The sequence below is a fragment of the Mus caroli genome, unplaced genomic scaffold (genome assembly GCF_978045245.1).
Source record: "Mus caroli unplaced genomic scaffold, Mus_caroli_1 scaffold_6, whole genome shotgun sequence".
Taxonomy (NCBI): domain Eukaryota; kingdom Metazoa; phylum Chordata; class Mammalia; order Rodentia; family Muridae; genus Mus; species Mus caroli.
Window position 1 is genome coordinate 96,271,047 of NW_028227261.1, and position 15,074 is coordinate 96,286,120.

Here is a 15,074-nt window from a genome sequence, read left to right on the forward strand (position 1 = left end):
GGCGTTTACATTATCACAAGAAGAGTGTCTGGGGTGGGCAGCTCTTTTTTTTCTTAAGCCATGGTCTCACTGTTGCCCATGGTGGCCTGAAAAGTTCCCGACCTTCTGCCCCAGCCACTGGGTGCTGGGGTGACCTGCACAGCCCTCAACCAGTTAGAAACTGTTCTTTGACTGCATTTGTTTAACTTCCAGCACGTTTAAACGGCTTCATTTGACTTTACTTCCATGCAGATGACTTGTCTACTCTTTTAGTCCTGGATTTTATTTTACTTTATTTTATTTATGATTCCATTATTACATTGTCTTACAATTAGTCTTTATGTGCAATAAAATAAAATAAAATAAAGCCTCCAGAGACTTGGAAGTATATAAATTGGTTTTGTGTCTCCATTTCTAATATGTTTACAGTACTTGTTTTATTTATGTATTTATTTATTTATAAAGCTGGGAAGGCCGCTGTGTTAACAGGCTGCTGGTGTGTCTTCATTGTCAAATGGCCTGACTCTTACTTGCCTGCACTATATGGCCCATCAGTAGACACTGGGTTTCACTGTTAAGTTCTTGAGTGTGGGTGAGAGCTGGGGAGCCCCTTAAAAGCTAACAATCGATCTCCAAAGAGAACATTACAGCTGTGTATCCATTCAGAAGGAACCACATTTTACTGTGTATTGAGTTATTTTCTCCATGGAGTTGGAATCACTGTCTGGAGTTTTATATTCTTCTCAGTTTCTGTGCAGTGGCTATGAATCTGAATTCTGGAGTTTGTCTGTCCAAACTTTGATGGAGGCCTAGCGCTTTGTGACCTGTATGGTCTGGCATCTCTTGCCGCACTTGGATCCTGGTACAACAAAGTACAAAGAATAATACTTCTCCCTAAAGTCCCTGTAATGTCAAAATGAGAACAGGTATTAGGATAGTAACTGCTGTGGTCAATACTGCTATTATGGATTAATCGTCTGTACTTATACTACATGGGATTTTTAAAGCTTTTTTTGTTTTGTTTATTCACCTGTTTGTTTTGTTTTGTTTTATTTTGTTTGGTTGGTTGTTGTTGGTGGTGGTGGTGGTTTCCTGAGACAGGATTTCAGTTATCCTAGGCTGCTTTTGAACTCCTTATCCTTCTTCTTTTGCCTTCTATGTCTGACAGCTAAACACCACTAACATAACTAATTGTTACACTGTTATTTCTTTCATTCATTTGTTTGTTTTGAGACAAAGTATTATGTAGGACAGACTGGCCTCAATTTCATCTAGGCTATCTTCAAACCCACTCCATAGCCCACTCTAGTCTTAAACTTCTGATCCTCTTCTCTCAGTGATGAACTTCTGTGTCAGATTACCACACAGAATTTTTAATGAAAGTCAATTTTAGCAATTCTGCATCTAAAAACAACCACTGTAAAGAAAAACTTCTATAAGTTGATTTCTTTTAATCTTTTGGAAAAACATGTATAAAGGAGTTTTGGAGTCAGTCTTGAGTAGTATGTTGAGATGTCTCATTTCTGCTGAGTCTCCCGTGCAGCTTCTCAGTTCCTTTCCTGAAAATGGGAAGAGTCATAGTCTCTGTTTGACAGATATCTGCTGAACAGCATCCAACACATGGGAAATATTCGGTTGATATTAGTTACCTTTATATTCATTTTTATCATCTTGTAAAAATACAAAAAAAATACTAAATGATTTTGGACATTAGAAATGCCTAGAAAATTTATAGTGCTTAGCAGGCAAATCTTTGACAGGTTGAATTAAAACCATAAATGATATGAAACATTGTAATAATAATGGATGCTTACCTCCATTCTGTCCATAGGAAAGAAGTATCCATAGGAAACCATGGAGGAGGGACAGAAAGGAAGAAAGAAAGAGAGAAAGTCAGCGCACACACTCATCTTAACCACTATAAGATTCTATGAGGTTCTCTGCTTTTACAAGGAAGCTGGAAACTACATTAGCAGATAGAGTTGGAGGTGATTAAGACAGTATTGTCCAGGGAGCTGTAATCTTTTCAGACAAGAGCAGCCATGGGCACCACTGGCTACACATGAAAGAAAATACCCATTGTACCAAGTTTTGCAGTTAATAGATAAAGTAGACAGACAGATAGGAAAATAGAAGAACAAGATAATGATATATATATATACATATATATATTGACAAATGGTAGTTAGATAGATTGACAACAGAGATAGACATAGATGTATGTGAAAAGATATATGATAGATATTAATATGTATTACTGGCCCTGGGAATATGGTTTCTGATTGCTAGCTGTATTATTATTAGTCATCAGAGAGAGGGCTGTCTATTCAGGAAATCCATTTGCTCTTTTCCCTATAAATCCTCTTCTCCTTTGATATAAAGGAGCTAGAACAGAGGGAGCCAGCTGTACAACAGCAGCAGGCCACACTTCATCTGTTCTCCCAGGTTCCTGAAGGAATGGCTGCCTATCAGTGGGCAGAAGGGAGAAGAGAATTTATAAGGGGATAATAAGACTGGAGGTTTAAACTAATTAAGTTACTTTAATTAATCCTTAAACATCACTCAAGTTGTGGAATTTGCCTAAAAGCTGTAATAATGAATTTGATTCCCTAAGGGAAAAGAAGATTTTAAAATGTATAATTTCTCAGCGCCCACTGACTGGAGAAGAGTAACAGTTTTCTCTGTGTGCATGTCAAGTCTAGATTTCAATATACTGGTTGCACATATCATCTTTAAACTTGCCACCTGTTTCCTATTGAATTTTTCCTATTTGAAATTTAACACACACACACACACACACACACACACACACACACACTTGATCATGGTGTTAGCTGACAAAGACCCCCAAACTCATATCCTGCCCCCAACATAAATTGCTTAGCTGAGAGACCGAAGCCTTCTAGTGCTAAGGAAAGCTGTATTTCTTTAGAAAAAAATTCCCCATCACATTAGTACTGGAAACTGACAGACTCTGGAGTGACCATGGGGGAAATGTCAAGAACTGTGTAAGGTCTGTAAGATTTCATTCCACCAGGGAAGTCACTGGAAATCACCAAGAAATGCCTCAGACTTAATTTTAATTCTAAAAAATAAAATCTAGTATGTCTTCTGTTGAGTTACACAGGTTAGGCTGAAAGACTCTCATTTGCATTCAGAAGATGCTACTGGGGCTGAGGAGATGGCTCAGCAGTTAAAACACTTGCCGAATAAGGGTGGAGGGAGTTTGGATCCCTAGAAACCCACAAGAATTGCCCAGTGGGTGTAGTGGTCACCTGCCATCCCAACCTCAGAAGGCAGAGACAGGGGATCCTCAGAACAAGCTGGCTAGCAAGTCTAGCCAAATCTGTGCATCTGGGTTTAATTGAGAAACCCTGCTTCAATGCCTAGTATGGAGGTGCAATGGAGGATAGACCCTAACAGCAACTTCTAGCCACCATTTGTGCATCGACAGTCACACAATCTGTCCACACACATGCAGGGAAAAACACATAAAATTGGAGATTGGAGGACACCATTGAAGTATCAATCCCTTTCTTCCTTGCCATCTAGAGAAGCAACGGAGAAGGAAGGAACAGGAACTCTAGCCAAGGATTATCACTAAGAAACCAGGAACTTGCACACATGGGACCCTCTGAAGACTGACAATGCTAATATTTATCTTCCATCTAGGGGAAGAGCAAGCCAAGCTAAATAACATCCATGCATATGCCTGAAATATCCCTGTGTAAATGTGCTCACCCTTTCCTTATAATATATTGCAATCGCTAGTGTGTACTAACTGGTTCTACTCCAGCACCACACTAGGACGCTTGCAGACCTCAATTTTACCCTGGCAGGCTGACCTCTTCTCTCAGCACCTGCCATTGCCACTGTGTTCTGGATGTCACGTCTTTTCTAGGCTCCTGGGCCATATTCAGCACATTTAACAATTGCATACAAAGTCCTTTATACAAAGCAAAGTATGGTGCAAATGGTAATCATTTTATAAATTATCTTCAGTATGTTGAATCTCTTTGTGACTCATCATTGCTTGAAGAAGTGGTATACTTTAACTGGTACAATGACCAAAGACCCTATAGAAAGACAGATCCTACAAGGAGGTAGTAGAGGGAGCCTATTTTCACCTTTGTGGGCATGCTCCTGAGGTCTAGCCTTGTCTACTGCTACTTACATACTCTGTGGTCTCTATTTCAGATTAAGAATCATAAGTACTATTAGAAAGTTCCCCACTGGGGAAGATCAAAGAAATAAGCTGTAATAAGAAACAGCAGACTCCAGGAGCTGGCCCTGAGTCTGCCCAGTGCTAGCTTTACATGTCCGGCCAAACACCTCTTGACTGATCCTTGAACAGAAGGCCTGCTATGAGTCTAACATGCCTGGCATTTCCTGATACACAGATTATTTCCACCTCTAGGAATTCCACAAATGTGCCCAGAAGCCTTTTGGATATTTAACTTTTAAAAATAACCCTTCACAACACAATGCAGGTAGCCTAGAAACACATGTGCCAGCTGTTTCCCATGAAAATACCTGCAAACCCTGTTGTCACTTGGATAACACAGGGAAGTAAAATACAAACAAAACAAAGCAAAGCAAAGCAAAAGAAAACAAAACAAAAAACATGGTAAAAATGCCCTTAAGGAACAGCTGTGTGGAACTGGTTCAGCCATGTTAAATATCTATCAACTCTCTGAGGGCCTTGGGAAGCTTGCTTAACCCAGAGAGGTGGGGACAGGAGAGGTTCTAAAAGAGTAGAAGGAAGAAGAAAAGAAGGGTGGAAAGATAGAAGGAAGGAATCAAGAACCAAGAAGGGAGAAGGGAGCAAGAAAGGGAGGGGGAGAGGAAGAGAGGGAGGCAGAGGCAGAGGGAGGGAAGGAGAGATAGAAGAAGGAGGAGAGAGGGAGGAAAGACATGAATAGAGATAGGGAGGGGAGGGGAGAGGGAAAGAAAGAAATTAAAAGGGAGAGAAAGAGAAAAGTAAGGTTCTGTAAGTTGGTATCCATCACTTGAACAAGAATGTTAAGATGTTGTTTTTAATGCAACGAAGTCAAAATCTATGTCTCGACCACCCATGTGTGTCAAAATGAACAAGGGCATAGCTTCAAGGGGGCTGGGGTGTTGAAGGGGGTTTTACCTCTGCCTCCCTTCCAGATGCCATGCAGTGCCAGCTGCCCCTCTTCTGGAGCACTGTAAACACGCAGCACCTACCTGCTATGCTGACAGTGGCTGCAGCCTTTGCGGTACTGAACTTCTCTCCATGCTTATTGGTAGCTATGCATGTGTAGAGTCCTGGCTTTGTGATGAAGAGCTGGAGTCTTGAGTCAATCACTCGGTCTTTCACACTCTCTTGAATGGAACCTGAAGAAACCTGGTGGGTGTGAGCAAAATAAAAGGTAGAACTAGATTACCCTCTCCTAAGATACCACATCGGTTGCCTGGAAGGGTAGAACATTTAAGGTATGATCAACAGGCCTGGAGAGAACTGCAAATACAGAAACAAGCTCCCTGTGCCTAGGCCCAAGTCCTTGTACTACGACTCCTCAATCCCCCTCTCATTCTCCACCCTTTGATCTAGACTAGCCAGTGATGTGTTCTGAGATTACTGACAAAACTCTGGCACATTGTGGCTTGCTTTCTTTTTGATTTTGGACCCTGGGTCGCTCTGTGAATAAACTAGAGAGAGCTTGCTGGATATGGTAGTTTGAATGAAAACAGCCCCCATAGGCTTATAAGGAGTGCCACTATTAGAAGGTGTGGCCTTGTTGGAAGAAGTGTGTCAACTGAGGGTGGGCTTTGAGGTTTCAGATGCTCAAGCCAGGACCGCTGTCTCTTCCTCTTCCTGCTGCCTGTGAATCCAGATGTAGAACTCTTGGCTCTTTCTCCAGCACTGTGTCTGCCTCCATGCCTCCATGCTTCCCATGATGATAATGGACTAAACCTCTGAACCAGTAAGCCAATTAAACATTGTCCTTTATAAGCATTGCCACGGTCACAGTGTCTTTGCACAGCAATAGAGACCCTAAGACACCGGGGTATGAAGTAGATATGTCCTGTCTATCCCCTGGGAAAAGCACCAAACCACCAAACATACAAAGAAAGATATTCTGGACTAGCCAAGACCCACCCAAACTGCCAGGCATGAAAGCAAGACTAGCCCAGTATTTGCCAATCCTGCCTCAAATCAGCAAAACTCTCAGTTGACCACTAACTTGTGAGTACTAACAGTTACTATTTCACTTCACTCAGCTTTAGCTGGTTGGTGAGATGATGATGGATAACTGATGACATTCTTCATAGATGCTCTACAATTTATCCCAATCTGCAGACAAGAGTGAGAAGTTTTAGACTCTATAACATCTGGCCATTTCTCTATAAATGGGCATCAGGTTGATAGATGTGTAGTAAGAAAAGTGGTTTATAAGGCCAAGGCATTCTGAGGCACAGCATACAAAATATTCTGGACCCTCAAACCAGAAGTCAAATGTTCTTAAAGAGCCAGAATATCAATATATTAACATGGATTTGACAGATTAACTACATAAATGCCTATTCATTAGTCATTAATTTAACTATATTAAACACTGCCTACAGTTTTTAAATTGTTTAAATTATGTTTTTGTTTCTTTTCGTAAGTTCGTGGCCATGCCCATGCCATGGCATGGGTGGCAGGGTGTGAGTTGGTTCTCTCCTTTCATGGTGTAGCTTTTGAACTCATGTCATCAGGCTTGGTGGCAGGCACCTTTACCACTGGCCCAAGACTATCAACATTTTCTATTCAGTTTTGGGTTAGAATCTGTACCCTGTTGGTCCAACATCAAAGTCAATGGCTTTTAACCACTATGTTCCCTAGTCCTTCAAAAGAAGGCAAAAGAATTGTTAGCAAGCAAGTCCAGTCACTTGGATCAGACATATTTTCAAAGCCTCATGTGTGAAAGGATTGTTTGGCAGCCTTGGTTTTGGGGGTTAGGCCTGGAGTTGCTCTGCATTCAAATACTGGTCCCCAAGAGCTAGTAGCCCTTCAATGAGCAGATCCTCACATATACCAAGTGATGCTATATAAATCTTGCTCCCTAATTTAAAGCTATTGGTTAAATAAAAGTGGCTACAGCCAATTACTGGGAAGAATAGAGGTAGGCAGCTTTCAGTTATCAGGCTGCAGTTCTCAGGTAGGGATAAAGTGGAGAGGAGGAAGAAGGAGACTGCCATGAGGCCAGATGGATCATTAGCATGTGGCCAGGAAAATGAACAGGTTGTTGGGATGGAAACAGACTGGGCAAGAAAACAGCAAGTACTTGGGCATCTCAATTGGGGAATTAACAGTCTAGTACATAGCAAAATAGATAAGGGGTAATTTACCTGATCATTGTGCTAGAGCTGACTTTAAAAATCCATTGAACTCTGCCTTGATTATCAGGGAGCTGGCAGGGTCATATTAAGAACTAATGGAGTTTAGTACAATCCATTTACACTTCGTAATATTGGGAAGCTGAGAAAGCATTAAGAGGTATAACCAAGAAAAAGTTACGTCATCAAGCATGTGGTTTCGAAGGGGATGTCAGACCCCCTAGCCCCTGTTCCTTCTCTGCTTCACAGCTGTCCTGGGGAGAGCAGCCTCATCCACACCCGCCCACAGCAATAGAGGTATTGTGTTGAATCACATCCTAGAGAGGAAGCCAAGTGACTGTAGTCTCAGACTTCTGAAACCATGAGCCAGAATGAGTCTGTCTTCCATGTTACGTTGTTTTCTCACCAGAAAGTGAATGCTACAACCTCAACAACCTCAACAAATCAACAAATGTCATTGGTAAGATGGCAGCTTATTTTGAACCGCTAAGCCTTTCTTCTATATTCTTAAGCACTGTGGCACATTTTCAATAACTATTCATTAATCACCACTACTTAGGTGAAGGGGAAATGATACCAGTTTGAAGGAATTTCAAGTGACTGAGAAAAATTAAAGGATTAGCCAATGATGTTTTGGAAGACTGGATGTTGGCACCACGGTGAGTTCAGTTTGGCTTCCCTGGAATAAATTCCTCAGTGTGAATATGGCTAAGAATGGGAAATTTGAAGAAAGTTATCTTACTGTTTTGTATGCATGTTTTCTCAGACTAGCAAGAGGGGAAACTTTGAGATGTGATCATCTTTCTTTATTTTTTAAATGTGTGTGTGTGCATGTGTGCATGTGATGCACATGGATGCATGTACATGCGTGTGTGTGCACAGGCTAGGGTGGGGTGCCACAGTGCATGCGTGGAGGTCAGAGGACAGCTTTGGATGGCTAGCCTTGCTTTCTGCATTGTTTGAGACAGGATCTCTTGCCTACTGTATCCAACAGCTTCCAGAGGCTGTCTGTCTCTGTCTCCCACATCTCTGTAGTGGCTCTGGGATGACAGATGTGAGCTTTTACTTCCAGATTTTATGTGGGCTCAGGGCATTCAAGCTCACGTGTTCATGCTTATGTGCCTTTTCAGATACACCTAGTTTATGGCCAGCATTCTTCCTAATGTCTAATGGCTTCTGGTCCCCAGCACTAGACATTTTTTTGTAGCAATTAGTTAGTGGAATTTTGTTCAATTACCATCTTTGTCTTGCCATCCTCTACCCTCATTGCCAGTCTCTATCACTGAGAAAACATCCCAGGTCAGATCAAGTGTTAGGGCACTCCCCCCCCCCCCGCCATAAGTAATCTCTATAGGCTCTATGGGAAACTGACAAAGCATAGAGAAATATCATTAAGAGGTATGCATCCAGGTTCAGCAAGACAGCCCAAACATCAAAGGGCTTGGCTTACTAGCATGAGATCATGAGTTTCTGAGTTTGATCTCCAGAATTCACACACACACACACACACACACACACACACACACACACACACACAAGTACTGAGCTTAATGAGATGAGCTTGTAATTCCACAGCTGGAAAAAGCCTAGGCAAGTGTACTGGCTATTTTTGTGTCAACTTGACACAGCTGGAGTTATCACAGAGAAAGGAGCTTCAGTTGAGGAAATGCCTCCATGAGATCCAACTGTAAGGCATTTTCTCAATTAGTGATCAAGGGGGAAAGGCCCCTTGTGGGTGGGATCATCCCTGGGCTGGTAGTCTTGGGTTCTATAAGAGAGTAGGCTGAGCAAGCCAGAGGAGGCAAGCCAGTAAAGAACATCCCTCCATGGCCTCTGCATCGGCTCCTGCTTTCTGACCTGCTTGAGTTCCAGTCCTGACTTCCTTTGGTGATGAACAGCAGTATGGAAGTGTAAGCTGAATAAACCCTTTCCTCCCCAACTTGCTTCTTGGTCATGATGTTTGTGCAGGAATAGAAACCCTGACTAAGACAGCAAGCAACACGTTGAGTCTCTTCCTTGCCCCCTCCCCACATGCATGCACACAACATACACATACACACACATGAATGCACACACACACAAGTCTACATTCATGAATTTCTGTTGAATTCTTTGTTATCATATTTCTCAGAAGCCCAACATCTTATAGACCCAGGTTTTTGTGTTAGGCCTAAGCAGCTAGACATCTTTAACTGAAAACACTCTCCGATTTTGCTACAAAACAGCAATGAGACAGCCTGAGAGCTGAATGTCTGTGGACTGTCTGTGTGCTTGGTGGTTTTGCCTTTTATATCTTGTTTGTGGGGATCATCTCTTTCCAGTTTATAGAAGCAAAGCTATGTGCTTTCCTTGTTTGCCAAGATGGTTCCTTCCTCAGAGAAGAAAAGCTATGTAGTGCTGTGAACAACTCAGAAGCAAGCAATGCCCTAGCACACTGCCTGTTGAGGTTTTGTCTTTTGCTGTTATTGTACAGCTAAGTGCTGGTGCCCAAGACCTGGAGTCTATCTATAGTTTCTAGGAACCTGCCCCCGGCTAATTCTGACTGGTAAATAAAGATGCCAGCAGGTAATAGCTTGGTAGAAGAGACACAGGTAAGGTTTTGGTTTCCCAGGATCAGAATCAGGATTCTGATCCTGGGAAACCAAAGGAGGAGGGAGGAGGAGAGGGAGCCGCCATGCCTTAGGAGAGTGTGCAGGAGAGGAGAGAAGAGAGCGGCCATGGAAGAAAAAGAACCTGCAGGAGGGAGAACCAGAGCCACCATGTAAAAGGGCCGAGAGAATGTGGTCCAGAGGGTTGCTCAACTGGGTCAAGAGCAGCCAAGACAGAACACAGAAATTAGTAAGTAATGATGGGGTTATAGATAGAAAGTAGATTCTAACAACATAGAGGTTAGCAGTTGCTCAGCTATTATGCTGCTTAAGATATATTAAAATATAAAGGCTGTGTGTGCCTTTCATCTGAGAACACAAATGGTATAAGGAGGGAAGGAACCCTGTGTCAGGATTTATTAAAATACTCTTAACTACAGCTGCCCACTGTTTCCTGTTCACACCTAAGCACGTCATTCCTAAACATCCCTGATTCCACCCAAGGTCACAAGGTCACTGGAAACAAGCCTCACAGAGAGAAGAATTCTTTAAACCTCTTGGGCTCTCCAGGGGACTCCATCCAAGTGCTGAAATAGTTCAGTGGAGAGCCCAGGCTATTCTGAAGCTCTCTGGTCAAGGATGATGCGGTTTCTAGGCACTCTTCCTTTGGCATTCAGAGACCTCTCATGGTTCTCTACGTGACTCATACACAGCAGGCCTTGTTGGTCATAGTTTGAATTTGTTTTTCTTTCTTCATAGCTTGTTCGGCCCAACAGTTTAGTATTTTTGATGATCTAAACATAAAAGCACCCTCTGCCCTCTAATTGGATCATTTCCCCCACTCTCTGGGTTTTTAAAAGGATAACTTTAGATTCTTGTTGTGACCTTTTACCAAGATGTTGTTTATGGTCTATAGGTACAGTGGCCCTGCACGTCTGCCTGTGGACTGCATGGATTTGACTAATTTTGTATTGAAAATATTTTTAATGTCTATATTGAACGGGTATGAGATGTTTTTTAAGATGTCATTATTCCCTAAATAAAATAGTGCCACAGCTATTTCCACAGCATTTGTACTAAGAGACGATTTGAAGTACAGAGAAGGATATATACTGGTTATGTGCAAACACGACAAGATTGGACATGTGGGCTTAAGCATCCTAGGAGTTGTTATCCACAGAGGGTCCTGGGACCCAGACCCCACAGTGACCAAGGTCTGACAGGATTTAACTCAGGTCATCATATCTGACATTAAGATGTATCTGACAGTAAGGATATTGCCAAATCACTCGGATCCACTTAACTAAAGAAGCCAGAATAAAGTCTTAGCTCTGGGTAGAGCACTGGTTCTCAACCTGTGGGTCACAACCCCCTTTGGATCACACATTAGATCTACAGCATATCAAATATTTACATTACGGTGTCTAACTACCAAAATTACATCTATGAAGTAGCAACAAAAATGCTTTATGGTTGGGAATAAGCACAACATGAGGAACTGTATTAAAGAGTCATAGCATTAGGAAAGTTGAGAACCACTAAGCTAAAATAGTCTGTCTTTCTGATAGTGATGACTTTTGTAAGGACATAAATTGATCTGCTGATTTGCTTGTCTGTAGTAATTATCTCACTGAGTAAATGTATACAAACTACCATTCTTTTTTTTTTTTTTTTTTGGTTTTTCGAGACAGGGTTTCTCTGTGTAGCCCTGGCTGTCCTGGCACTCACTTTGTAGACCAGGCTGGCCTCGAACTCAGAAATCCGCCTGCCTCTGCCTCCCGAGTGCTGGAATTAAAGGCGTGCGCCACCACGCCCGGCTCAAACTACCATTCTTATGCCTTAAACATATTACAGAAAAAATATAATAATGGAATTTTGGGAGACTATAGAGATGGCTCAGTGGTTAAGAGCATATACTTCTCTTGCAGAGAATCCTAGTTTGGGTCTCAGCACCCACATAATGATGGGCAGCATACAGTTGCCTGTAACTCCAGCCCCAGGGAATCTGATAGCCTTTTCTGAACTCCTTGGGCACTTTCACTCAAATGTACAGAAACCCACAAGCTTGTGCGCGCGCGCGCGCACACACACACACACACACACACACACAAAACTTAAATGAAGCTTTTAAAAAGAAATGTTTTTAGAGTCAGTAAAATAGAAAGTTCTATCAGATAGGCACCCTAACTCCCATCTTAGATCATTTAAACCTGTACAACATTTGTGTGCATTATTGAATAATTGATAGTACTGACTATAGAGATAGTCTATTTATAGCTATAGATAATCTAGTAACATCACAACTTCACCTGAATCCAGAAATGACTTGTGAAGTATCCAGTCTTCATTGGCCCTACATTACAAATAACTCCAGCTAGCTGGGAATACCTCATGTAACAGGTATGACCAAAAGTTTTTAGATATTTATATTACATATTTATATATTTATTATATTTTTCTGTAATGTGTTTAAGGCACAAGAATGATATTTTGCATACATGTACTCAGTGAAATAATTGCTGCACTCAAGCAAATCAACAACAATCTACCTCCTTACAAAAGGCCCAGTAAGGTTCATACTCCTGTAGATATACTAAATATTGTTTGTCTCTGCAGCATAGAAAAAAATACTGGGATAAAACACATTTATATATTGTTTTGTATTTCCATAGCCATAAAATATTGTCTTCTTTCAAGCTGCCTACTGAATTTTCCCACATAAGACTTGTTATATGTTATTATTTTGTTTTACCAGCTAACTATATAAAATGACTCCAAAGCTTACAGACCACAGACACACACACACACACACACACACACACACACACACACAGAGTTTATTTTATAAAACTCTCTTTTAAAAAAAACTATTTCAATTTTTACACATTTTTAGGAATCATGTGTATTGGACAAAGAAAGAGAGAGATATAATTTTTTCTAAATTTTTAGTTAAATTAGCTAAATGTCTACATAACAACCATTATCAGAACAACTCAATAAATATGGTTCTATAACATGTAGAGACTTTCTTTTTAAAAATAGTAAGCTCCTTTTTTATTTCCATCAAATTACTATATCCACTATTGTAAAAGAAAATAAAAGCTACCTGTCACTTTCAAATTCATTTTACTAAAAATTTTCATGAAAAACAAAAAAGAAGTGAACATTGACAAGGGCAGAAAGGAAACGTCTTCATCCAGTTGGGACACACTGTTGGGTTTTCTTCTGCTCTTTGTCTCTGACTGTTCAGTGTTTTAGTTTGCATGGGAGATGGAAAATGATCTTATCTTTTATAGCGTTATAGCCTTATTACCATGTTCTGAGGTTAGTTTTAGTTTGGCTCTAGTTGGTGACTAGCCAGCATGCATCATGTGAATATTCTTTGTTTACCAGCCATAGTGAATACTCTGGGGCTTCCTAAATCTCCAGGGTGAATCTCAATCCAGTCAAGTTAACTGTAAATAATATCAAGCACAGAGAGGGATCTACTGTCTAGGAGTCTGTGGAGAGAGAATATAGAGGAGAGAGAAGCTATCCTCAGACATATAGCAGAGGGAAATGCCTCAGAGTTTCAGAGACCTGCAGTTCAGCCTCTTTGCTTCAGGCTCTGCACCAGAGAAAAAGATACAAGCTTGCCAGGCGATTCCATGAAGCTGGCCTAACACTGTCCCTGGAACATGATCTTGATAGCTCACTGAAAGAACAGGCTGCTCCCAGTTTAGAAAATAGATACAATAATCCAGAACAGAAAATGGAGCAAGATGAAACAGCACAGTGAAACAAACAAACAAACAGTACTGGTGCTTTGGGGAGTGAAGGGGCAGGCACTTCAACAGGAGGGCGACTCCCATTTACTGTGAAACCCACCATGCTTGCCAACAGTTGATACAACTGATGACAAGGAATTACATTGATTTAAATTGTATCTAGACTAGAACAATGAAAATATGTTTCTATACCTCATGAACACAGTCTTAAAATTGAGATGTTAGTCTTTTGTTTTGTTTCGTCTGGTCAAACTGACACAAGCTAAAGTCATCTTGAAAGATTAAACCTTAAATGGGGAATTGCTTCTAACAGACAGTCCTGTAGGCAACTCGGTGGGAAATTTTCTTGACTGATGGTTGGTATGGGAGAGAACAACCCACTGTGGGCAGGCGGTCCAGGGGTGTATAGGAAGGCAGACTGAGCAAGCCATGGGAAGCAAGCCAGTGAGCAGCACCTCTCCATGGCCTCAGCTTCAGTTCCTGTCTCCAGGTTCCCACCCTGACTTCCTTTCAGGATGGACTATAAGCTGTTATCTTAAAACTTTTCATCCTCAAGTTGATTTTGGTTACAAATAAGATAAAAAGTATATTCTCACCAAACACAAATAGCAAGACTCAATATTTTAAAAAATATGAATTTAAGAGTCCTGATTAATTTCCCATTCTGGATAAAACACACACACACACACACACACAACAAGACAAATGAAAACATAACAAAAAACCCCAAAACAAAACAAAACACAACAGAACAAAACAAACAAAAACCCTAGCTGTTACAGATGAACCTTCATACTGAAAAAAACTCCAGAAAAAAATTCACATACAACAAAATGTAGAGTATTATTCTTCCCCTGAAAGACTTCCCAACCTTGGAAATTTTTAATTTTCCTTTGGTTGTCTTTAATGAGTGAGAAGAGAAAAATAAATGTAGCAATGATAAAGCATAGAGAATAATTAGATAGCAAGAAAGAGAGATGTCAAAGCACTAGGTATCCGGATCATCTCAATGTGATCTGTAAGAGACATAGTCCACCTGAACTATTACGCCTGTGCTATAATGACTAGGCATATACAAGGAGCTTTGAACCTTCCGTGGCCCAAGATTAGAAGTAACCATTAGATTCTGACAGAGTGAAGCAAAGATCATTCCCAGAAGAAAGTACCGCCCTCCAGCCCTCAAATTAGACAGCTTCATTCCAGTACAATGAATAGTGGTCAGTCGAAGATAACCAGACATGAGGGAACAGGGGACAATGGGGAAGAGTCATGGGACAATAGACAATGAAAACAGACTTGCAACCGAGTCCCCTGTCAGGTGAAGGACAGCTGACGCTGCTTCCCAGCCTTGGCAGGAATTTTTGATTCACAGAGGCCACGTGCACCCCTCATC

The 15,074-nt window shown here is 41.2% G+C and overlaps 1 protein-coding gene across 7 annotated transcripts in view; it reads right to left on the reverse strand.

Moving 5' to 3' along the window:
• The window catches only part of Musk (muscle associated receptor tyrosine kinase), an 85,207-nt gene that overhangs the window by 22,384 nt on the left and 47,749 nt on the right, over positions 1-15,074 (reverse strand). For 6 of the 7 annotated variants that reach the window (XM_021159732.3, XM_021159730.2, XM_021159729.3 and 3 more), the window contains 2 exons: positions 5,191-5,350; positions 1,794-1,800 (listed from right to left, as the gene is read on the reverse strand). In XM_021159732.3, coding sequence (XP_021015391.1) covers positions 1,794-1,800; positions 5,191-5,350 — 167 coding nt within the window. Of the gene's footprint in view, positions 1-1,793; positions 1,849-5,190; positions 5,351-15,074 lie in introns of all 7 variants that reach the window. The other variant, XM_021159726.2, reaches the window with a different exon arrangement.